This window comes from Pan paniscus, chromosome 14, assembly GCF_029289425.2.
Source record: "Pan paniscus chromosome 14, NHGRI_mPanPan1-v2.0_pri, whole genome shotgun sequence".
In the NCBI taxonomy this organism is placed as follows: domain Eukaryota; kingdom Metazoa; phylum Chordata; class Mammalia; order Primates; family Hominidae; genus Pan; species Pan paniscus.
Genome location: NC_073263.2, coordinates 50,433,504 through 50,459,511, shown reverse-complemented (window position 1 = coordinate 50,459,511; position 26,008 = coordinate 50,433,504). Strand labels below are relative to the sequence as shown.

Genomic DNA, 26,008 nt, shown 5'->3' with positions numbered 1-26,008 from the left:
AAACTATTCCAATCAATAGAAAAAGAGGGAATCCTCCCTAACTCATCTTATGAGGCCAGCATCATCCTGATACCAAAGCCGGGCAGAGACACAACAAAAAAAGAGAATTTTAGATCAATATCCTTGATGAACATTGATGCAAAAATCCTCAATAAAATACTGGCAAACCGAATCCAGCAGCACATCAAAAAGCTTATCCACCATGATCAAGTGGGCTTCATCCCTGGGATGCAAGGCTGGTTCAATATACGCAAATCAATAAATGTAATCCAGCATATAAACAGAACCAAAGACAAAAACCACATGATTATCTCAATAGATGCGGAAAAGGCCTTTGACAAAATTCAACAACCCTTCATGCTAAAAACTCTCAATAAATTAGGTATTGATGGGACGTATTTCAAAATAATAAGAGCTATCTATGACAAACCCACAGCGAATATCATACTGAATGGGCAAAAACTGGAAGCATTCCCTTTGAAAACTGGCACAAGACAGGGATGCCCTCTCTCACCACTCCTATTCAACATAGTGTTGGAAGTTCTGGCCAGGGCAATTAGGCGGGAGAAGGAAATAAGGGTATTCAATTAGGAAAAGAGGAAGTCAAATTGTCCCTGTTTGCAGACGACATGATTGTATATCGAGAAAACCCCACTGTCTCAGCCCAAAATCTCCTTAAGCTGATAAGCAACTTCAGCAAAGTCTCAGGATACAAAATCAATGTACAAAAATCACAAGCATCCTTATACACCAACAACAGACAAACAGAGAGCCAAATCATGAGTGAACTCCCATTCACTATTGCTTCAAAGAGAATAAAATACCTAGGAATCCAACTTACAAGGGATGTGAAGGACCTCTTCAAGGAGAACTACAAACCATTGCTCAAGGAAATAAAAGATACAAACAAATGGAAGAACATTCCATGCTAATGGGTAGGAAGAATCAGTATCGTGAAAATGGCCATACTGCCCAAGGTAATTTACAGATTCAATGCCATCCCCATCAAGCTACCAATGACTTTCTTCACAGAATTGGAAAAAACTACTTTAAAGTTCATATGGAACCTAAAAAGAGACCGTATCGCCAAGTCAATCCTAAGCCAAAAGAACAAAGCTGGAGGCATCACGCTACCTGACTTCAAACTATACTACAAGGCTACAGTAACCAAAACAGCATGGTACTGGTACCAAAACAGAGATACAGATCAATGGAACAGAACAGAGCCCTCAGAAATAACGCCACATATCTACAACTATCTGATCTTTGACAAACCTGAGAAAAACAAGCAATGGGGAAACGATTCCCTATTTAATAAATGGTGCTGGGAAAACTGGCTAGCCATATGTAGAAAGCTGAAACTGGATCCCTTCCTTACACCTTATACAAAAATCAATTCAAGATGGATTAAAGACTTAAACGTTAGACCTAAAACCATAAAAACCCTAGAAGAAAACCTAGGCATTACCATTCAGGACATAGGCATGGGCAAGGACTTCATGTCTAAAACACCAAAAGCAATGGCAACAAAAGCCAAAACTGACAAATGGGATCTAATTAAACTAAAGAGCTTCTGCACAGCAAAAGAAACTACCATCAGAGTGAACAGGCAACCTACAAAATGGGAGAAAATTTTCGCCAGCTACTCATCTGACAAAGGGCTAATATCCAGAATCTACAAAGAACTCAAACAAATTTACAAGAAAAAAACAAACAACCCCATCAAAAAGTGGGTGAAGGACATGAACGGACACTTCTCAAAAGAAGACATTTATGCAGCCAAAAAACACATGAAAAAATGCTCACCATCACTGGCCATCAGAGAAATGCAAATCAAAACCACAATGAGATACCATCTCACACCAGTTAGAATGGCAATCATTAAAAAGTCAGGAAACAACAGGTGCTGGAGAGGATGTGGAGAAACAGGAACACTTTTACACTGTTGGTGGGACTGTAAACTAGTTCAACCATTGTGGAAGTCAGTGTGGCGATTCCTCAGGGATCTAGAACTAGAAATACCATTTGACCCAGCCATCCCATTACTGGGTATATACCCAAAGGACTATAAATCATGCTGCTATAAAGACACATGCACACGTATGTTTATTGCGGCATTATCCACAATAGCAAAGACTTGGAACCAACCCAAATGTCCAACAATGATAGACTGGATTAAGAAAATGTGGCACATATACACCATGGAATACTATGCAGCTATAAAAAATGATGAGTTCATGTCCTTTGTGGGGACATGGATGAAATTGGAAATCATCATTCTCAGTAAACTATTGCAAGAACAAAAAACCAAACACCACATATTCTCACTCATAGGTGGGAACTGAACAAAGAGAACACATGGACACAGGAAGGGGAACATCACACTCTGGGGACTGTTGTGGGGTGGGGGGAGAGGGGGGAGGGATAGCATTGGGAGATATACCTAATGCTAGATGATGAGTTAGTGGGTGCAGTGCACCAGCATGGCACACATGTACATGCATACATGCACACACATGTACATGCATACATGCATACACATGTACATGCATACATGCATACACATGTACATGCATACATATGTAACCTGCACATTGTGCACATGTACCCTAAAACTTAAAAGTATAATAATAATATAAAAAATTAATGTAAATTATGACATCAAAATTTGAAGGAAAAATATATCATTATCTTAGAAATGTTGAAAATATGAGACTGGGTCTCACTCTGTTGCCCAGACTGGAACACAGTGGCATAATCACAGCTTATTGCAGACTCAACCCCCCAGGCTCAAGTGATCCTCCCATCTCAGCCTCCTGAGTAGCTGGTACTACAGGTGTGTGCCACCACACCCGGCTAATTTTATTTTTAGTATATATGAAGCCTTACTATGTTGCACAGGCTGGTCTCCAACTCCTGTGTTCAAGCAATCTGCCTGCCTCAGCCTCCCAAAATGCTGGGATTACTGGCGTCAGCCACTGCACCTGGCTTACCCTTTTAGATCTTAGAAAGAATATCCATAAAAATGTATAATAAACATCATGCTTAATAATATGCTGAAAATACTCTCTTTGAGACTAAGAACAAGTCTCAAAATGAGTAAGAGTATAGCAAGGTTGCTGGATATTGAAGCAATATACAAAAATAAACTGTATTTCTAACTCACCAGGAACAGAAAATGATACACACACACACACACACACACACATATTTATAATTGCATATAAAAACCCAAGTGCCCAGGAATAAATTTAACAAAAGATAATCAAGACCTTTATGGGAAAAATTATAAAACTTCACTGTGACATTAAAAACCTACATAAATGCATGAATACACCAACTTCAACAATTGAAAAATTCAATATTGTAAAGATGCCACCAATTCTTCCCTCAATCTATAGATTCAAGGCAATCTAAATCAAACTCAGCAGGTGTTGTGTGTGTGTGCATGTGTGTGTGTGTATTGATAAGCTAATTCTAAAATTTATATGTAAATGTAAAGGCCCAAGAATACCAAGACCTTCTCAAAGAATAAGGTGGGATGGTTTGCTTACCAGATACCAAGACTTGGTGTATTCTTGGCACAGGGATAATAAAACAGATCAATGAAAGAGAATTAAAAATCCATAAATACACTTTGGGAGGCGGAGGCGGGCAGATCATGAGGTCAGGAGATCAAGACCATCCTGGCTAACACAGTGAAACCCCATCTCTACTAAAAATACAAAAAATTAGCCGGGCATGGTGGCAGGCGCCTGTAGTCCCAGCTACTTGAGAGGCTGAGGCAGGAGAATGGCATGAACCCATGGCGGAGCTTGCAGCAAGCCGAGATCGCGCCACTGCACTCCAACCTGCGTGACAGAGCAAGACTCCGTCTCAAAAAAAAAAAAATCCATAAATAACCCTACAAATATGTGACAGATATTTGATCATATCTGTAACAATGTATCATAGATACATGACAAAAGTATCATTGTGGAGCAACAGGAAAACAACAGTTTTTTCAATAAACAGTGCTGAAATAATTAAGTTATACATACATGGAAAAACAGTCAAATTGGACCTATGCTTGATACAGTTCACAAAAATCAACTCCAGTAGATTTTGGAATAAAATGTTCAACGCAAAAGTATAGTTTTTAGAATATATTTTTAGAAATATTTTCATTGCCTCAGTATAGGGAATTCCTGTTCATAAATACCTTAAACATTTTTTTTGAGACACGGTCTTGCTCTGTTGCCCTGGCCAGAGTACAGTGGCATAATCATGACTTGCTGTAGCCTTGACCTCCTGGGCTTAAGTGATTCTCCCACCTCAGCCTCCTGAGTAGCTGGGACTATAGGCATATACTACCACACTCAGCTAAATTTTAAATTTTTTTGTAGAGAGAGAAGAAACACAACACTAACTCTAGAAGAAAAGAACTGGTAAATCTGACCATATTAAAATTAAAGACTGTCCATCAAAAGATACCAAAGATGCCAGCCGCCGGTGGCTCACGCATGTAATCCCAGCACTTTGGGGGACCGAGGCGGGTGGATCACTTGAGGTCAGGAGTTCGAGATCAGCTTGGCCAACATGGCAAAACCCCATCTCTACTAAAAATACAAAAATTAGCCTGGTGTGGTGGTGCACGCCTGTGATCTCAGCCACTTGGGAGGCTGAGGCAGGAGAATCACTTGAACCTGGGAGGCGGAGGTTGCAGTGAGCCGAGATCACGCCACTGCACTCCAGCCTGGGTGACAGAGCGAGACCCTGTCTCAAAAAAAAAAAAAAAAAAAAAGACATCAAAGAGAGTGAAAAGACAACCAGAACAGGGGAACAGGAGAGAATATTCACTACACTTATGACTGACTAAGAACTTCTGGCCAGAATATATATTAACAGTTTGATTAACAGTTTGAGAAATCAAAGAAAAAAAGCATTGTTCGTAATAATCCCAAACTAGAAACCCCCAAGATGGTCATCAAGAAGAGAACAGATAAATGAATACATTGAGTTATATTCACACATAATAGAATCTGATACTGAAAACTAAAAAGAACAAATTTCAACAACAGTAAGGAGGAATCTTTAAAACAATATTGAATAAGACCAGCAAGTCACAAAAGAATAGTTAAATCAAGTTTAATTTATGTAAATATCAAGAATTGGCAAAACTACAGTATTGTTGTATAGTGAAGTATATATAGATAAAACTACAGAGAAAAGTCAGTAAGCAATTATCATAAAAGTCAGGATAGTGGTAACCTTGAAGGAGAGAGGGTGTTATGATGTGGAAGAAACATACAAGCAATTTCTAGGGTATTGGCAGTATTATATCTCTTAGCGTGGCTTGTAGTTACAAGATTTATGCCTTATAATCATATGCTATATTTCATGCTTATTTTATGTACTTTTCTATAAATATATGTTATACTTCATGATTTAAAACAGGTTTTAAAAAGCTGAGGGCACATTCTGTGTTTTCTTAGATTCTTTATTTGTCCGTTGGCATCCATTCATCACAGGGCCAATTATATTAACCCTATTTTCTTATTTTCTGTATTCCTGATGTTCTGGCACCTGTGGCCTCACTTGCTGGGGAGAGATGGCCCCTTGTAGGGATAGCCAATTCTTACAGATAACAAAAGGCTTGGCCAGAGGCATACTTCTTATATGCAAACCATCCAATCCCAAGTCTATAGTGCCAACCACCTTATCTAACTTTTACACACCAAGCCAATATTTACCCTACCCTAAGCCATCCCAGGCCAGGTACCAGGCTACCAGGGATCACCCTTACAGCCCAAAGACGGTCAGAATTATTAAAACTAGCCAATCCAACACTATTTATTTCACCTTGCCTTTCCTGTGAAAACCCCAACAAAAGGTTTGGTCCAGGCTTTCTCCTCATGCCTTCTTCTGCCTCCTGACCAGAACATGCTGCTTCTCCTTTGGCCCTACCTGTATGACATGATACGTCCCCTTCTTTGGGAAATTTAAGTAATAAAAATCTTCTTTCAATGGCATTAGCCTCTCTGTGCCATCTCTTAAGTTACTTCCGTAAATTAAAATCCCATGGGTACAAATGAGACGGGAAGTTATAAAAATTATAATTTTAAAAGATTAATGCAATCAAGAAGGTATAATAAAGACTGTATAATAGGCAGGCTAAGTTTTTAAAGGTCTTAACTGAAACTTTAAATGCATTCAATCCTTTTGGAAGGTAAGTAAGTAGAAATTAAGAGAAGACAAATTAGTAAACTGCTAAACCACACAAGAAACTAAAACATCTGAAATCTTCTTTAGATGGTGGCACTAGAGAATAGAACTGAGCATTCCACTTGTGCTTGAAGCTTATGTTCTATAAAACTGGTTTGGAGGTTCTAACAGGGCACACACATTCATGCAGGCTTTCCTTCTGCTATCAGGAAAAGATATCTCAAGTCAATCATGTGACAAAGAATGTACAATGGTACAGCCACCTTAGAAGACAGTTTGGTAGTTTCTCACAAAACTAAACACAGTCCTACCGCACAATCCAGCAATCATGTTCCTAGGTATTTATCCACGTGAATTAAAACTTACGTACACTCAAAAATCTGCACATGAATGTTTAAAGCAGCTTTATTTATAACAGCCTAAAGCTGGAAGTGACCAAGATGTCCTTCAACAGATGAATGAATAAACAAACTGGTCCATCTATACAATGAAGTATTATTCAATAATGAAAAAGAAATGAGCTATTAAGCCGTGGAAAAGAAATTACCTACACCATACTGCTAAGTGGGAGAAGCCAGTCTGAAAGGGCTACATACTGTATTGCATTCTTAAAAATACAAAACTATAGAGAGATAGTAAAAAGATCAGTGGTTGCCAAGGATTTGGGGGGAGTAAAGGAAGAATGAAAAGGTGAAGCACGGGATTTTTAGGGCGGTGAAATTATTCTGTATGATACTGTAATGATATATGACATTACCTATCTGTTAAGACCTGAAGAACTGTTGTACAACACTAAGAGTGAACCCTATGGACCTTACTTAATAATAACGCATCAATACTGGTTCATTAATTGTAACAAATATATCACACTAATATAAGATGTTAATAAATGAAGAAACTATGGAGAAGAGGTGGTATGTGAGAACTTTGTACTGTCTGTTCAATTTTTCTTATAAGCCTAAAACTGCTCTAAAAATAAAGTCTATTTTAATAATGAAAAAGGGAGGCAGATTCCATAACCACAAAAAAAGGTTCATAAGCTGCTTGTCAAAATGAATAATAAATGACTATTACAGCCTCCCTAAAGGCAACACTAGCAGTGACATCAGGAGCAATTCCCTCTATTATGATTCACAAGCCAAAAGACCCACTGCGTGTAATATGATACAGTAGGAAATGTTTACTGTACTAAACCAGAAAATATTAATGAGGAGACAGATAATCTTAATAGCCAACTACAAGAAAATTAATTTGATCCCAAGAGTAGAAGAGAAATCATTTCATATAGCATAATATTCTGAAGAAAAGTCAAGACAAGGGACAAAATATGTCATCTTGAATTTTTAACATCATGCTTGTGCATGACACTTCCATCTGTCAGGAACAGTTTTTTAGTCTGTGGTTAAACAGGCATCAACCAAGTTATGTCATATCTCCATAGGTAAGCTATAACTTGGCATATCAATAAGTTCTTGTGTTAAGACAAAGAAATGTCTGCTGTCAAGTTTATTGCGCTCCCACCTCTAATTATTATCTGCTTTGTATATAGTCCCTTACATTCTATCATAGCTATTGGTTCACTCTTTATACTTCATATGCATCCTTCATAACTATCTCCACGTTTTCTGATCCACTGCTTATTATAACTATGTCTATTTATTGAAATCCTGACTGGGATATCTAAAGTTTCTTCAGTCTTTTAAACATTTATTGAGTGCTTTACTTAGGATTCGGCAAACATTTACTGAGTTCCTTCAGGCTCATTTCACCCACACAGCTATAACTACTTTAAGATATTATTACCTCCATTTTCTAGAGAAGCAAACATACTCATAGAAGTTAAATAACTTGTCTTCGGCAACCAAAATCAAATCCAGATCTATCAGGCCAGTCCAGTGTTTTCTTCCACTCGTGTTTAGCTCTCTCCCTACCGAACTACACGCAACCTGCTAGTTAGAATTCAAGGCTTTACTCTACACTTCCTGAAATCTGTTTGTTTTTAAACTCTACCTAAAAACCTGTCCCTAGACCTCCTAACTCCACCTGCTCCTTTAAATCTTGCTAGTAGGTTCTTCTATTCCCAGATCCTTTCTCTATAGCCATCTATACCATTACTGTTACATGATAGCCATGGTGCCTTCAAGATTTCAAGAAAATTCTGCAATTTCCTTCTGGGGGAAGGAGAGAAAAGTCTTGAGATGGCATCATGGAGTTATTTCAGCCTGCTGTCTTCCCCTTAACAGAATATGCAACTATATCAATGTACTGTAATTAACTGCTTAATAGATTCTTTTATACATTAGATTATCAACAAGTTGAAACTAGTGACTGGCCTGAGGCAACAAATGATAACTGAAGACACTTGGACAACCTCAAAAAGTAAATGAATACCTGCCACATCTACTATTTTTGTGAGTAGAAAATCTTAACAGACTTAAATTTGACCATGAAAAGCAAGTTTGTGGAATGAAATTGCTGGGATAAGAGCACGTACAAAAATTAAAACCAGGACACAACACTTTTTGCCATGTTTACACAGAACAGAAAAATTTAGAACCCAAGCCAATTGCTACTAATTTTTCAATAGTAGCCCTTTATCTTGTCAGCAAATCATAATTGCCTACTATAGATACTAAGTTTATAAAGTAAGAAAATCTGACTTTCTTGTTTTTAAGTTTCCCAAGGAGGCAGTATGAGTAACAGTTAGGAGCACAAGCTTTGTGTGATGCTGAGCAAGTTATTTAAGACTTTCTGAAACTCATTTTGCTTCATCTGCAAAATAAGGGCAGGTGTACCTACCTCATAGAATTATTGAAAGAATTAAATGAGATCATAAAGCTCTTAGCACAATGTTTATTACATAATGGGCACCTAAACTGTTCCTTCCCTTCCTCATTATCATTTATTATGTTTTTAGTGTTTGTTTCCTCACCTACTGTTAAAATACCTACCATATAAGATAGTTATGAGAATGAAGCACATTGCCTGGCCCATAATAAGTACTTGTGAAAGCTTATTACTCCTATCCCTTTTTAGGATTACTGTGGGAATAGTGAAATCAGTGCAACCACAACATTTTAAATAAAGACCTGGGCTGGGGAAAAAAATCTATCAGCTTTTCAGGAATTGTGTATTTACTTTTGGAAGGGAGAAGAGAATGGGAAGGAAAAGACAACGTTTCCTTATTATATAATGTAGGCAAAAATCATAATTTCATAATGATTTGAAATGATTTATAATAATCATTAAGGTACAAGGCTAAACTCAGGGACTAGCACACTATTTGTCTAAAGGAAAACAAAAACAACTTGAATGGCAACTAAATAAACACATAAGAAATTTGACCATTAATTAGCAAGATATTTTAAAAGAGACTTCAAAAACAGTCTCATTATTTTTATCATCTTATAAAACTGAACAACATTTTGAATTGGGAATTTAAAACACGAATTAACAGGAACTCACTACTGTGATCTGTTTTAAATTTTGCATAAATACATGTGTATTAGACATAAAGAAATAAACATTTCAGTTTTCTTACCTGTTGTGTTCCATCTGCACTTACAATAGGGGCAGACAAAAGAGAAATATCACTACTTAAGATCTGAGTTGTATCCAGTAGTGGTGGATGTTCTGCCATTATCAATAAGACATTAATATACTGAATAACGCTCCAATTCTGAAAAACAAACATATATAGTCATTTGTAAGTATATCCTTAAAATACAGTAAAACATTGTACATTCAAGATGTTTCATTCTTTAACCTAAAGAGATATTCTTGTCAAAGGAAATTCTAGAATACTCTGTTGACTACTTTTTTTTCCAATCAATAAGCCATTTAAGGAAATACATTTCTTACAATTCAAATTACTTTGTTTGTCAAAGTAGTCAGTAAGTTTATATATTAAAGCGAATATCAGCAGGCTCTATTTAAATTCTATGTCTGTCTCTCCACCGCTTTCATCTCTATATAATATTTTATTTAATTTAACCACCACTACTTAATCTAAACACTGGGATAGGCACTAAGATACAGTGATTGAGTGAGGCAACTGTCACTAATTTTTTTCTATGGGCAGACAAGGTAATTATGAAGACTCAATCTCCCTCATCACCCTATCTGTCTCTAGGAACTACACAAGAATAATTATGATTTTTCACTGATCCCTCAGACAAAACACAATGGTAAAAAAATTTGCTCAGGATTAGGGTAAGAACCTTCAAGTTTGAAGTTTCAAGCTCTTATATTACTTACTTATTTTGATTGTATTACTCTTTTCTAAGTGATACCTATTTACAATAAATCAATAATTTCAACAAAAAAACATATATTTACAAATCTTTAACTGTACACACAATATCACATACAAAAAGAAAAGATGATGTAAGCAATATTAGTCTATCATATACAACGTTAACCAATAAAACATCAGCAAATTACATTTCAAGATAAGCAAATTGAGTATAATCATAAATACACTGAATCTATATTGAAAAATAAAATAAACATTTTGGAATGTTTACAGCATTCTGCAATTCAGTAGTGTCAAGAGGGTTAACTTTTATAAGAGATTAAATTCATGTTATTTATTTAAAATCCTGACTGCTGAATCTCACAAGTTGATTTAGATTGAAAATAATTTTTCATGTAGCTATGTAACAACTACTATGAGGTTTTAAAAATTATTCAGTATTGGTATCTACTTGAAGATTTCATAGTTAATACCACAATAATGTAAAATGAGCCATTTTATATTATTTAATTATCTCATGAAAATGCATATTCTTTAAACATAATGTTTATATATAAAATAATGCAAATCTAACTTCCGGCATAACCTGTATTGCTATACTAAAGTCCAATAAAACCACTAAGTACTTTAAATCTTGTCAAATAATGTTGCTCTGTGGAATATACAAAGAATTATGAGAAAGAATAAATGTATTATTTCTCCCACTTGCATATCACAAGAGTTAGTGTAAGAAACATTTCCAGGAAGCTAATTTGGGATTAACAAGATTTTGTAGGTAACTCAATTTTCTTAATAAATTAAAAAAAAATAAAAACCACTGAGCCATTTAAATTTTGTCATTTTATTCTATTTGCAATATTCTATGTACTAGGTTTAGCTAAAACTGCAGGCCGCCATTATTATTTAAATTTTAGAATGTAACAATGAAAATACAACCACAGTTTGGTTTCAAGAGATGAACTGGTAATTTTACAAACAGAAATACAGATTTTCTTCTGAATCTTCAAGTTCATTCCAATACTAGTGCTATTAGAGACTGGGTATAGAGTCACATGCTATATTTCAATATTACCATTCCACTTAAGGTATTACCTTTTTAAAATTTTCAACCCATTGGTCAATTTGCCTAAGGTATTATCTTTAATTTTAGTATTTTTAAAACTAGAACACACTAAAGTTTCATTTATAAATTGGTTTATTGTATGGCCATACCTATCACACGCAAAGTAATTGGTTTTATTTAAGCTTGCAAATTCAAAACTTTTACCCTGCAACTCAAATGCTGGCATTTAGAAACCAGACATTCCTTTCATTCCTTGTGTAGAGAATACTGTCAGCTTCTTCCTTCAATAAATTACTTCTAGTTTTGTTACTACTCACTTTCTACATTCTAGTCTTATCTTCTGACCTCAAATACCCTCTTAGTTTTAGTTATACACTTATTTTTAATTTTTATAATGTAACATTTGATGTATTTTTAAAAAGAATAGAAATAACTTACAGCATGTATTAACATCCATGGAGTAAATACTTCCCTGCCACAGCCCACTTCAAACTACCAATGATTTAAAATTGACCTGCAAATTCCTGAATTTTAACAACCAACTTTTGTACACAAGTTAAGACAGCTCCAGCATATCACTGTTGATATATCAACATTTATTTATGTAGCAATAATGTGAAATATTAATGTTTGGATCAGTGCTCTATGTAGAAGCTTGTAAAATACATTAAATAAACAGTTGCAGACTCTGGGTGAAAAAAACCTGGACATCTTTGTACTATTCTTGCAACTTTTTTTTGGTAGGTCTAATATTTTAATTAGTGTCAAATTAAACAATGTTGTTTTAAATGTCAGAGAGGTTGCAGATCTGAATATACAAGGTTAAACCAAAGAAAAGGTTCTAAAAGATAACAGAGAAGAATATCTTCATAACCTTGGGACAGAGAAAGATTTCTTAAACAGGATATAAAATATATTTCTTAAAACATAAACAAAAAAATATACTGGATTTCACTAGAATTAAGAATTGTAATTTCTTTTAAAAAGCTTTAAGAAAATGAAAAGGTATTTACAACATATACAACTAACAAAGAGCATATATTTTGAATATATACCAGCCTCCTACAAATTGATTTTTTAAAAAAGATAGAAAAATAACAAGAGACTTGAATATACTCTCCACGAAAGTAGAAATGTGGCCGGGTGCAGTGGTTCATGCCTGTAATTCTAGGACTTTGGGAGGCTGAGGTAGGCAGATCACTTGAGGTCAGGAGATCAAGACCAGCACGGCCAACATGGTGAAACCTTGTCTCTACTAAACATACAAAAATTAACTGAGCGTGGTGGCAGGCGCCTGTAATTCCAGCTACTTGGGAGGCTGAGGCAGGAGAATCACTTGAACCTGGGAGGTGGAGGTTGCAGTGAGCTGAGATCATGCCACTGAACTCCAGCCTGGGTGACAGAGCGAGACTCTGTCTCAAAAATAAAAAAAGTGGAAAATGAAATGAAAAAGACTGACAATATCAAGTGGTAATGAAGTTATGGAGGCAAACTCATATGGAACAGAAATGAAAATTCGTAAATCACTTAGGAAAAGTTTGACATTATCTACCAAGGTTGAATATATGCATCCTCTAGGACCCAGTTATGATCCAGCTATTAGATTCCTGGTAGATACAAGAAGGCTCATAGAAGCCATTACTTGTTAATGGCCCTAAATGTCCTTTGTAAATTGTGGCTGTTTCATTCAATGGACTATATGCAGCAATGAAAATTAATGAACTAGTGATACAGAAAACAACATGGATAAATCTTACAAACACAACATGCATGAAAAACACACAAAATAATACAGGCTACACAATTTTATTTGCAGGAGGTTCAAAAACAGATAAAACCAATTTATGGTGTTAAGAGTCAGGACAGTGGTTCCCTTTGACAAGGAAGAAAGGATGGAAACATGGGCAAAGCATGAAGGCAGTTCCTGGGGTTAGGGTACTGTTCTATGTCTTGACCTGGGGGGCTATTATGTGATGATTACCATTAAGTTATTTACTAAGCTGTATACTGATTATATATGCACTTCTTTATGTATATTATCCTTCAAAAATTATTTTTAAAAGTTAAAGGTACCACATGATCATTCTCAATTGCTGTAGAAAAAGCATTTGACAAATTTAACACCCTTTCATAATAAAAATAAACTCAATAAACTAATACTAGAAGAAATATACCTCAACATAATAAAGGCTATATATGAAAAACCTACGGGAAAGATCACACTCAATGGTGGAAGACTGAAAGCTTTTCCTTTAAGATCAGGAAAGGGCAAGGATGCTCACTTTTGCTATTTCTATTCAACACAGTGCTGGAAGTTCTACCCAGGGCAACTGAGCAAGAAAAAGAAATAAAAGGTATTGGGTGAACCTGCCCCTGATAGTCACGTAGGTTCTTTTCTATTTTCCTTAAGTGTCAGCCGGTCTGAGAAATAAAGGGACAGAGTACAAAAGAGAGAAATTTTAAAGCTGGGTGTCTGGGGGAGACATGTCCGCAGGTTCTGTGATGCCCCCAAGCCGCAAAACCAGCAAGTTTTTATTAGCAATTTTCAAAAGGGGAGGGAGCGTACAAATAGGGTGTGGGTCACAGAGATCACATGCTTCACAAGGTAATAAGATATCACAAGGCAAATGGAGGCAGGGCAAGATCACAGGACCACAGGACTGGGGCGAAATTAAAATTGCTAATGAAGTTTCGGGCACGCATTGTCATTGATAACATCTTATCAGGAGACAGGGTTTGAAGCAGACAACCGGTCTGACCAAAATTTATTAGGTGAGAATTTCCTCATCCTAATAAGCCTGGGAGCTCTACGGGAGACTGGGGCTTATTTCATCCCACAGCTGTGACCGTAAAAGACAGCCGCCCCCAAAGCAGCCATTTCAGAGGCCTACCCTCAGGGATGCATTCTCTTTCTCAGGGATGTTCCTTGCTGAGAAAAAGAATTCACTGATGTTTCTCCCATTTGCTTTTGAAAGAAGAGAAATATGGCTCTGTTCTGCCCAGCTCACTGGCGGTCAGAGTTTAAGGTTATCTCTCTTGTTCCCTGAACATTGCTGTTATCCTGTTTTTTCAAGGTGCCCAGATTTCATATTGTTCAAACAGACATGCTCTACAAACAATATGTGCAGTTAACGCAATCATCACAGGGTCCTGAGGCGACATACATCCTCCTCAGCTTACAAAGATGATGGGATTAAGAGATTAAAGACAGGCACAGGAAATCACAAGGGTATTGATTGGGGAAGTGATAAGTGTCTATGAAATCTTCACAATTTATGTTTGTAGATCGCAGTAAATACAGGCGTAAGAAATTATAAAAGTATTAATTTGGGGAACTAATAAATGTCCATGAAATCTTCACAATTTATGTTCTTCTGCCATGGCTTCAGCTGATCCCTCCATTCGGGGTCCCTGACTTCCCTCAACAAAAGGCATCTAAACTGGACAGGAAGAAATAAAATTACCTCTGTTCACAGACAATATAATCTTATAGGTAGAAAACCCTAAAGATTACACACACACACACACACACACACACACACACAAAACCTGTTAGAACTAATAAGTGAATTCAGCAAAGTTGCAGAATACAAAATCAATACATAAAAATTCATTGTTTCTATATACAACAATGAAAATTTGAAAAAGAAATAAAAAAATTCCATTTACAATAGCAACCAAAAGAATAAAATACTTAGGAATAAACCTAATCAAGGAGGTGAAAGCCATACACTGAAAACTACAAAACACTGCTGAAAGAAATTAAAAACACAAATAAATGCAGAAACACCCCATGTTCACAAAGTGAAAGATTTCATATTGTTAAAATGTCCATACTATCCAAAGCAATCTGCAGATTCAATGCAATCCCTATCAAAATACCAATAGCTTATTTTGCAGGAAAAGAAAAATCCATTCTAAAATTCTAGTATCTCAGGGGATCCCAAATAGTCAAAGCAATTTTGAAAGAAAACAAAGTTGAAGGACTCACACTTCCTGATTTCAAAGCATATTACAAAGCCACAGGAATCAAAACAGTGTGGTACTGGCATAAAGGAAGACAAAAGACTAGTGAAATAGAATAAAGAGCCTAGAAATAAGTCTTTAGCATATATGACCAAATAATCTTCAACGAGAGTGCCAAGATCATTCAATGAGGAAAGGACAGTCTCTTCAACAAATGATGTATGAAAAACTGGATAGCCACATGCAAAATAATGAATTTGGATTATCTTACACTATATACAAAAATTAACTCAAAATGGATTAAAGATCCAAATGTAAGAACCAAACTGTAGAACTTCTAGAAGAAAACATGGGGAAAAGCTTCATGATTTTAGATTTGGCAATTATTTCTTGGATATGACAGCAAAAACACACATAACAAAGGCAAAAACAGACAAATGGGACTTAGAAACTTTTGTGCATCAGAAAACACAATCAACAGAGTGAAGAGGTAATCTATGGAATGGAAGAAAACATTTACAAATTGTCTTAGCTTGGTCTGCTATTTAAAAAAAAAACCACAAGAGTGTGTAACTGAAACAACAGACATTTATTTGTCACACTTCTGGAGGCTGGAAGTTTAAGATCCAGATGCTGGCAAATTTGGTTCTTGGTAAGGATCCTCTCTTCCTGGCTTTCAGATGGCTATCTTCTTGCTGTTGCCTCACATGAGGGAGAGAGGATGCTCTGTGTCTCTTACTCTTCTTATATAAGAACACTAATCACATCATGGGAGCTCCACCCTCATGACCTCATCTAAGTCTAACTATTTTCAGTAATTATCTCCCAAAGTCTCCACCTCTTAATACTATCATTTTGGGGGTTAGGGGTTCAATATATGAATTCCGGAGAGACACTAATATTCAGTCTATAATATTCGGCCCCTGACCTTCCAAAATTCATGTCATTTTCATTCTATCCCAACAGCCCCCAAAGTCTTAACTCACAGAAATATCAACTCTAAAGTCCAAGGTCTCATCTAAGTATCATCTAAATCAGATACGGGTGAAGGTAGAGGTACAATTCATCCTGAGGCAAAATTCCTTTCCAGCTTTTGTGAAACCAGATATGTTATGTATTTGCAAAAGACAATCGTGAGACAGGCACAGGACAGACATTCCCACTCCAAAAGGGAGAAATCAGATTAAAGAAAGGGGTGACATGTGACATGTCCCAAGCAAGTCCAAAACCTACCGAGGCAAATACCGTTAGATCTTAAGGCTTGAGAATCATCATCTTTGATTCAATGCTCTGCTTTCCATATCCACTGGGGTGATGGTCCTGCCTTCCAGATACTGAAATGGCAGCATCACTCCCATGGCTCAGTGAGGTGACCTGTCCCTTCTGCTTGGTGGAGCCCTGACCATGCAGCACTCTCACAGGGACCTTCCCATGAGGCTCTGCTGCGGGGCAGTCCTGCCCTTTAAAGCTGAGGTGGAAGCAGCCTTGCCCTTTGGGCCCATGCACTTTGGATCTGTAGTGGCCGTAGCAGCCCTGATGACCTCTGAATTGCCTTTGGAGTCCTTCTCCCTTTTCTGAAATGATCATGCATGTTCACAGTCTTCCTTCATTCTATCCCATGTTCTCTATTTCCTTTAATCTCAGCTGGCAGTGTTTCTAATATAATTCAGTCTCTATTCCTGGCTTCGGTTGAGATGGCTATTAGGTCCATGGTTTACACCCATGCTAATCTTCTTAGCAAACGGTCAGCCAGCCACCCCTTTGATGTTCTCTTCCAAATGTTCTTTCTCATTTCTGTAATATGGACATGCTGAGAATTTTCCAGATCTTTAAGTTCTGGTGCCTTTTTGCTTCAATTCATTTCTCTTTCTTCAATTCATTTCTCTCTTCTTACATTTTACTACAGGTTGAGTATCCCTTATCCAAAATGCTTGGGACCAAAAGTGTTTAAGATTTCACATTTTTTTCAGATTTTGGAATATTTGCTTACTCGTAATGAAATATCTTAGGGATGAAACTCAAGTCTAAACACGAAATTCATTTATGTTTTACATACATCTTACATAGCCAGAAGGTAATTTTACATAGTATTTTAAATAATTTTGTGCATGAGACAAAGTTTTGACTGTTTTAACTGCAACCCATCACATGATGGAATTTTCCACTTGTAGCATCATGCCAAAGCTCAGAAAGTTTCAGATTTTTGAGCTTTTTATATTTCGGATTTTTAATTTAGGGATGCTCAACCTGAATAAGCAGTGAAGAGAAAACAAACTGCTCCTTCAACACTTGGCTTAGAAATCTCTTTACCTAAACACCCAATTTAACAGTTCACAAGTTCTGCCTTCTAGAAAACACTGGAACATGAGCATAATTCAGTCAAATTCTTTGCCACTTTATTACAAGGACTGCCTTTTCTCCATTGTCCAAATCATGCTCCTCATTTCCATCTGAGACCTCATCAGAATGGCCTATCACCCATGTTTCAAATGACATTCTGTTCATGATTATTTATGTGTCCTCCTTGAAGATGGAGGCTTTCTCTCCAGCTCTCCTTTTTTCTCTGTGAGCCCTCACTGGAATTGCCCGTAGCAGTCTGGTTGCAGCAATCTCAGCATTTTTTTTTTTTTTTTATGCACACACCTCAAAACTTTTCCAGCCTCTACTCATTACACAGTTCCAAAGCTACTCCCACATTTTTAGGTACTTGTTATAGCAGTCACCCATTTCTTAGCACCAATTACCGTCTTACTGAACTTAGGCTACTACAGCAAAATAACATAGTCTGGGTGCTTTAAACAACAGACATAATTTTTAACAGTTATGGAGGCCAAGATGTCCAAGATCAGGGTGCTAGCATGGTTGGCTTTTTGGTAAGAACCCTCTTTCTGGCTCTCAGATGGCTACCTTCTCCTTTTGTCCTCAAGGCAGAGAGCATGCAAGCTCAGGTCTCTTCTTCTTCTAAGGACACTAATCTGATCATGGGGACCCCATGCTCATGCTCTCCTCTAAGCCAAATTATCTCCAAAGGCCCCAGCTCCACATACTGTCACATTGGTGGTTAGGGCTCAATGTATGAATTTTGAGGGGTATACAAACATTCAGTCCATAACACTATCAGGTGCTTTCTCACTCAGCTGCTGACACAATTCTGAATCTGTTCTTGTTTCCTTATACATGTATTCTGCTAGTTTTCTTCCTTAACCTTATTATTCATATCCGTTAATTCCACCTAGATTTGTTATCTATATGATGACAACAGCTTAGACCTAGAAACTAAGGTAGATAGCTCATGAGAATAAGCTTGGTCTGGGGTTTGAAACTTCAGCTCTTTTTGCCTAAAAAGCATGTGGAAAAATGCAAAGCAGGATTACATCTTGGATTACAGCAATACTATAACTGAAGTACTGATAGGAAAAATATGTACATTTAGATTGAGATATCCAATGTCTTTTTTTTTTTTTTTCTTGAGACGGAGTCTCGCTCTTGTTACCCAAGCTGGAGTGCAATGGTGCGATCTCCACCCGCTGCAACCTCTGCCTCCTGGGTTCAAGCAATTTTCCTGTCTCACCCTCCCGAGTAGCTGGGATTAAATGCGCTTGCCACCATGCCCAGCTAATTTTTTGGGTTTTTAGTAGAGATGGGGTTTCACCATGTTGGTCAGGCTGGTCTCGAACTGCTGACCTCAAATGATCCACCCACCAAGGCCTCCCAAAGTGCTGGGATTACAGGTGTGAGCCACCATGCCCTGCCGAAATCCAATGTGTTTTGATGTGGTTTTTTGATGTGTCCAATTCAAACTAAAAACTGTATGTCTCCAGAGCCATATCTGAAACCACAAGACTATCATATGCAGTTGTTCCTTGGTTTCTACAGGGGATTGGTTCCAGGATCCCCAAAGATGCCAAAATCCACAAAACCTTAAGCTCCTTATATAAATGTAGTAGTATATGCATATAACCTATGCACATTCTCCTGTATACTTTAAATCATCTCTGTATGACTTATAATACCTAATACAATATAAATGCTACGTAAATAGTGACACTGTATTGTTTAGGGAATAATGAAAAAGAAAAGCTCTGTACATATTTAGTACAGATGCAACAATCCATTTTTTCCCAAATATTTTTGATCCACGGTTGATTGACTCCATGGATGTGAAAGCCCCAAAAATGGAAGGCTGACTGTACTCCAAAGAGTTTTAGTCATTTAACTCTAGAATTTAGGAGTATTTTTAAACATACACATGAACAAAATGTTAGGTAAAAATATTAGAATTACTGTATCAAGATGGTGAGGTTATGTAACTGTTTCTATTTCTCAAGTTTTTTTTGTAATATGGATATGGTTTATACCACCATCAAAATTTTGATTTAAAAGTTAATAGTCTTGAAGAGCCATAGGCAACCACACATATTTGGCTTCTCAACCATCTAAGCACCCTTTCAGGAGAATTTAAGTAAGTTCTGCCACAACTTGGACTTTATCCAAAATACTAATTTATCTCATGAACTGATATCCTAAAATGTATTTTTCCAATTTAGACTTCTACTTCATTTTTAACGTTTGGATTTTTCATCTTCTAAACTTGACTATATTAGACTAAAAATAAGGTATTTGAAATCACCTGTGGTGGAATTTCCTGAGATGAAACTCATGGGAATCACTCTGCAAAACTATCCTATCATTTCTTATCAGAAACCAAAAACAAATATTTCATAGACTGTATTTAACAATAAGAACAGGATATTAGCTTATTTTATATTTTTGCCAAAACTAATTCTTTGAATTACCCTCTTTGATGTCAACTGTACTGCAGAAAAATGGCTCTTAAAAATATAATTACATGCATTATTTCAGTTCACCTTAAATATCCATATGTTAACGTGAAATTTTATGAAGACATAATAAGCAATCTTGTTATCTTCTATATTTATAATAGAAATGTATATTGGTAGAGAAAGTGAGAAGGGAGGAGGATGGTAAGAAGACAGTGCTATTAATCATTTTCAATGACTGATATTAAATTTAAAAAAAGACAGCTTTTTATAATTCAAAAGATTTATGCTTAATCTAGTTCCTTGCTTTTCTTTCTCTCCCCATGCTCACTTTTTTCATATCTTTGGATACTGGAAGTATAAAACAGTACAAGATTTGGTACAAAAAAAGGCTACAACTAAGATTGTTATGCTAAAAAAAAAAAGGCAGTCCTCAATCAAGAAATAGGCTCCCTTACAGTATTTTGTTAGAAGTCAGATATATCTGAAAATTTTAAAAAAGAAATAAATAAAAAGGCCTTTCACTCTTACAGTGGCTCACGACTGTAATCTCAGCACTTTAAGAAGCTGAAGCAGGAGGACCACCTGAGTCCAGGAGTTTGAAACCAGCCTGGACAACATAGAGACCTTATTAATATTATTATTAGTTGTTTTAAAGTCAGATATAATTGGAAAATATTTTCTCACTGAAACACCATAATAAGTGATGATTTCATTCTCAGATCATGATGTAAGAGTTAAATTTAACGTACATCTTTCTTAAAACCTTTTATTGTGGAAAACTTCAAACATACACCAATGTAAACATAATAGTATAATGAACCCCATGTACTCATTACCCAGCTTCAACTCATGACCAGTCTAGTTTCATCTATACCCCACTTCCTGTCTTGCAGTATTATGAAACACATCTAAGACATTCCAAAACTTCATTTGCAAATATTTCTTTTTTTTTTTTTTGAGACGGAGTCTTGCTCTGTCACCCAGGCTGGAGAGCAGTGGCACGATCTCGGCTCACTGCAACCCCCGCTTCCCAGGTTCAAGCAATTCTCCTGCCTCAGCCTCCGGAGTAGCTGGGATTACAGGCATGCGCCACCACGCCCAGCTAATTTTTGCATTTTTAGTAGAGATGGGGTTTCACCATGTTGGCCAGGCTTGGTCTCAAACTCCTGACCTTGTGATCCGCCCGCGTCAGCCTCCCAAAGTGCAGGGATTACAGGCGTGAGCCACTGCGCTCAACCACAGCAAATATTTCAGTATGTATCTCTGAAAGACAGGAACTCCTTTTTAAAACATAATTACAAAACCATTACCATACATACACTTCAATAATTCCTTAAATCATCAAATATGTAGTCAGTGTTCAAATTTTGCATTGTCTTGTTTTTATTAAAACTTGTTTGAATCAGGATTTGTATTAGATGTGCACACTACTATTTGCCATGTCTTTAAAAACCCCTTTTAATCTAAGTACCATCCATTTGACTGTCAAGCCTTTAATAATGTTTTAAAAGCAAGTAATTTTTTTTATTTCTGAAGACCACATTGGTCTACTTTTTTATTTTTGAAAAAATCAATAATTTATATCAGTCCTTAAAAGTGACTTTAACTAGATCATATATAGCTGATGATCTTTTCATCTGGATATATGAAGAGACAATCAATGGAGGTAATTTAAAGAACATTAGCAAGATCACACTTTCCATTTTAATTTGATTAGAAAAATCTCAAATAGCCAATTTCTAAGATTAACAAATGTATTATCAATCTAGTGAAACACAGTTTTCTATATCTTTATTCATAATTGCTGTTAAGATACTAAAACTTCATTACTATCTACCATTATTTTGCCTAAGAGCACATTCTGGGCACATTTCACTCTCTTGATCAAAAATTTAAAAAGGAGTCATGGAAGGATTTTATATTATGAGGATTTTTTTAACCCACAGAAAAGCTGAAATAACTGAACGGTAAACACCCATATACTTGCCACCTAGGTTCTAAAATTGACAGGATTTAATTGCATGTATTCCTCTAGCGATCTTTTTTAAATGCACTTCAAAGCAGCAGACATCAGTATACTTCACCCCTAAACACTTCTGCATGTGTTACTAGCATTCAAAATTTTTAGTTCCTTAAAAAAAAGTTCATGTATGGTAAAATGTACACATCTTCATTAAAAATTTTTTTGTCAAATTCCTTTTACCAGAAATGTACAAATCTTAAGTGTGCTATCATATGAGATTTTTAAAAATGAAACTACTATAAGTATCTAAGAATCTAAAGTCCTATTGTTGCTCTAAGATCACAGCTTTCAAATCCTGGTATGTATCAGAATGACCTGCAGGGATTATTAAAACAGATTCCTGGGCCACACATACAGAGTTTCTGACTCAACAGGTGTGTGGTGGGGCCCAGTAAATCACATCTCGCAGTTTCCAGGTTAGGCTGATGCTGCTAGTCTCTGGGCCATACAAATCTAAGACTAAATAAGTTTTTACATTAAGTACTAACTGATAATAAGGATGTAAAGTTGATAACAATGTAAGGTGTATACCTCATTCTGGAAAGCCTCATCCCAGATGTGAATACATTATCCTTCAACGAGAAACAGATAAAAATACTGACCTAAGGATAAGAAAGTATTCGTAGAGGAATCAAGTTTAATGAAGAATTTTTAATTGCCTTTGGATATTACGGTCAAATCAATATACTAGGAGAGTATGATATACTATCCTTAGATTGAAGTTGCTATTTCCTGTAGATTAAACAAAGTTGAAACTTTCAAATACTCCTGGGAAATGGCAGAGTAATGAGTTAAATGTATTAAACAAACACGCATCAAGTAGTTGTTATAACTACTTGGTTGGTGCAAAAGTAATTGTGGTTTTTGCCATTACTTTTAATGGTACAAATGGTACTTTTAATTGAAAGCAATGGCAAAAACCAGTTACTTTTGTACCAACCTAATACAATGTGTCAACTACTCTTGATTTTTGAAATAGCTTTACTGAGGTATAACTGACATATATCAAATTGCACACGTTTAAAAGTGTACAATTTGATAAATTTTGACACATAAATACACCTGTGAAACTGTTACCATAATCAAGATAATGAACTTACCCGTCATCTCTCAAATTTTCCTACTAACCATTTGTAAACTGGAGCCTTTGCATTTCCATGAACAATGATGTTGTTTTCATGTGCTTATCTGCCATCCAGGTATATTTTTGGTTGACTACTTGTTGGAGTATTTTGTCCATTTAGTTACTAGACTTTCTTATTATTGAGTTTTGATAGCGCTTTATATATTCTAGATAGCAGTCCTTTACCAGATAAGTGATTTACAAATATTTTTCTCCCAGTCTGTGGCTTGTTTTTATATTCTCTTACCAATGTCTTTTGAAGTTTTAAATTATGATAAAGTACAATTTATCGATTTGTCATTTTATGAATGGTGCTTTCAATGCTATACTTAAGAAATCACCTAATGCAAGGTCACAGAGATTTTCTCCTATGTTTTAAGAAATTTCATAGTTTTAGGCTTTACATTCTTTCTACTTTCTATTGAGAGGGGTATTGAAATCTCTGCTAAAATTGCATTATTTGTATACAGACAATCCCCAACTTGTGATGGTTCAACTTACAATTTATGGACTTTATGATGGAGCAAAAGAGATACACATTTAGTAGAAACCATACATCAAGTATCCGTACAAGCATTCGGTTTTCCACTTTTCAGTATTCGATAAATTACATGAGACATTCAACACTTTATTATAAAATAGGCTTTGTGTTAGATGATTTTGTTCATCAACCATATGATAATGTAAGTGTTCTGAGCACATTTAAGATAGGCTAGGCTAAGCTACGATGTTCAGTAGGTTAGGTGAATTAAACTCATTTCTGACATATTTTAACCAGGTGGGTTTATTGAGACATAATCTCATCATGAATTAAAGAGCATCTGTATTTCTCTTTGCAGTTCCAGCATATATTCAGAAACATTCTCTCTCTCTTTTTTTTTTTTTCCTTTTTTCTTTTTTTGAGACAGGGTTTTGCTGTGTCACTCAGGCTGGAGTGCAGTGGTGTGAGCATAGCTCACTGCAGCCTCAACCTCCCAGGTTCAAGCAATCTTCCCACCTCAGCCTTCCTAGTAGCTGGGTCTACAGGCGTGTGCCACCACACCCAGCTAATTTTTGTATTTTTTTGTAGAGACGGAGTTTCACCACATTGCCCAGGCTGGTCTCGAACTCCTGGACTCAACTGATTCAACCCCCTCAGCCTCCCAAAGAGCTGGGATTACAAACATGAGCCACTGCCCCCAGGCCAGTTCCTATACTAGATGCATAAATATTTATAATTGCATGCCCTCTTAATTAATCCCTTTATTAGTATGAAATAATCCTCTTTATCTCTGGTAAGAATTCTTTGTTCTGTAACCTAACTTCTGGTTTAACTTACTGATTTCAGTTTTCTTTTGGATACAGTAAGCATGGCATATCTTTTTCCATCCTTTTAACTCACTTAAAGTGGATTTCTTGTAGATGTGAAATATTTGGGTCTTAATTTTAAAAAATTGAATCCAACAATCCCTGACTTTTAATTGTGGTGTTTAGGCCATTTATATGTAATGTGATTGTTGATACGACTGGATTTACATCACCATCTTGCTATTTGTTTCAAATGTTCTTTGTCCCCTTTTCCCTCTTCATCTGCTTCATTTTGAATTATTTCTTATTATACCATCCCCTCTCTCTTGTTGATTTATAGGCTACAACTCTTTGTTACTTGAGTGGTTTCTTTAAAATTTACAATACACATGTTTTACTTATTACTGTATACCTTCAAGTAATGCACTACTTCAGGAATATGTATCAGAACCTTACAACAATAAATCTGCAATTTCTCTGGGATTTTTGCTATTATTGTATATTTTACTTTTACATGTTTTAAACCTCATGTTGTCATTTTTTTGGGGAGGGCAGGGTCTCTATTGCCCAGGTTAGAATGCAGTGGTGTGATCTCAGCTCACTGCAATCTCCGCCTCCTGGGTTCAAGCGATCCTCCCAACTTAGCCTTCCAAGCGGCTGTGACTACAAGCATGCACCACCATGCCTGGCTAATTTTTGTATTTTTTTTTTTTTTTTTTTTTTTGGAGACAGGATTTCACCATGTTGCCCAGGCTGGTCTCAAACTCCTGGGCTGAAGCAATCTGCCTGCCTTGGCCTCCGAAAGTGCTGGGATTACAGGCACGAGCCACCACACCTGGCAACTGTCATCATTTTTATATTAAACAGTCATTTGTCTTTTAAAGATATTCAAATAATAATTTTTTTAAAATCCTATATATTTGCCCAGATAGTTACCACCTCCAGTACTCTAAACTCCTTGTGGCCAAGTTTCCATGTGGTTTAATTTTCCTTCTGCTTGAAGGACTCTATTTAACATGTCTTTTAGTTCATAAATGAAAGTGATAAATTATTTCAGCTTTTGTATATTTGAAATATTTATTTTGCCTTTATTTTCAAAGACAGTTTGGGTAAAAAGTCCCAGGTTGACAGTTTTTGCAAAAAAATGTTTTAAAGATATTGCTTCATTGTCTTCTAGCTTACATTGCTTCTAATGACAGATCTGATGTCACCCTTATCTTTGTTCTGTTTTTCTTTGGCTGCTTTTAAGATTTCCTTTATGGGCCAGGCACGGTGGTTCACGCCTATAATCCCAGCACTTTGG

At 36.2% G+C, this 26,008-nt stretch overlaps 1 protein-coding gene across 2 annotated transcripts in view; it reads right to left on the bottom strand.

Moving 5' to 3' along the window:
• Nucleotides 1–26,008, bottom strand: part of FNDC3A (fibronectin type III domain containing 3A) — a 228,056-nt gene that overhangs the window by 187,690 nt on the left and 14,358 nt on the right. For both annotated transcript variants that reach the window (XM_003811430.6, XM_003811431.6), the window contains exon 2: nt 9,746–9,883. In XM_003811430.6, the coding sequence (XP_003811478.1) occupies nt 9,746–9,844 (99 nt within the window). In that variant the 5' untranslated portion in view covers nt 9,845–9,883. The remainder of the gene's footprint in view (nt 1–9,745; nt 9,884–26,008) is intronic.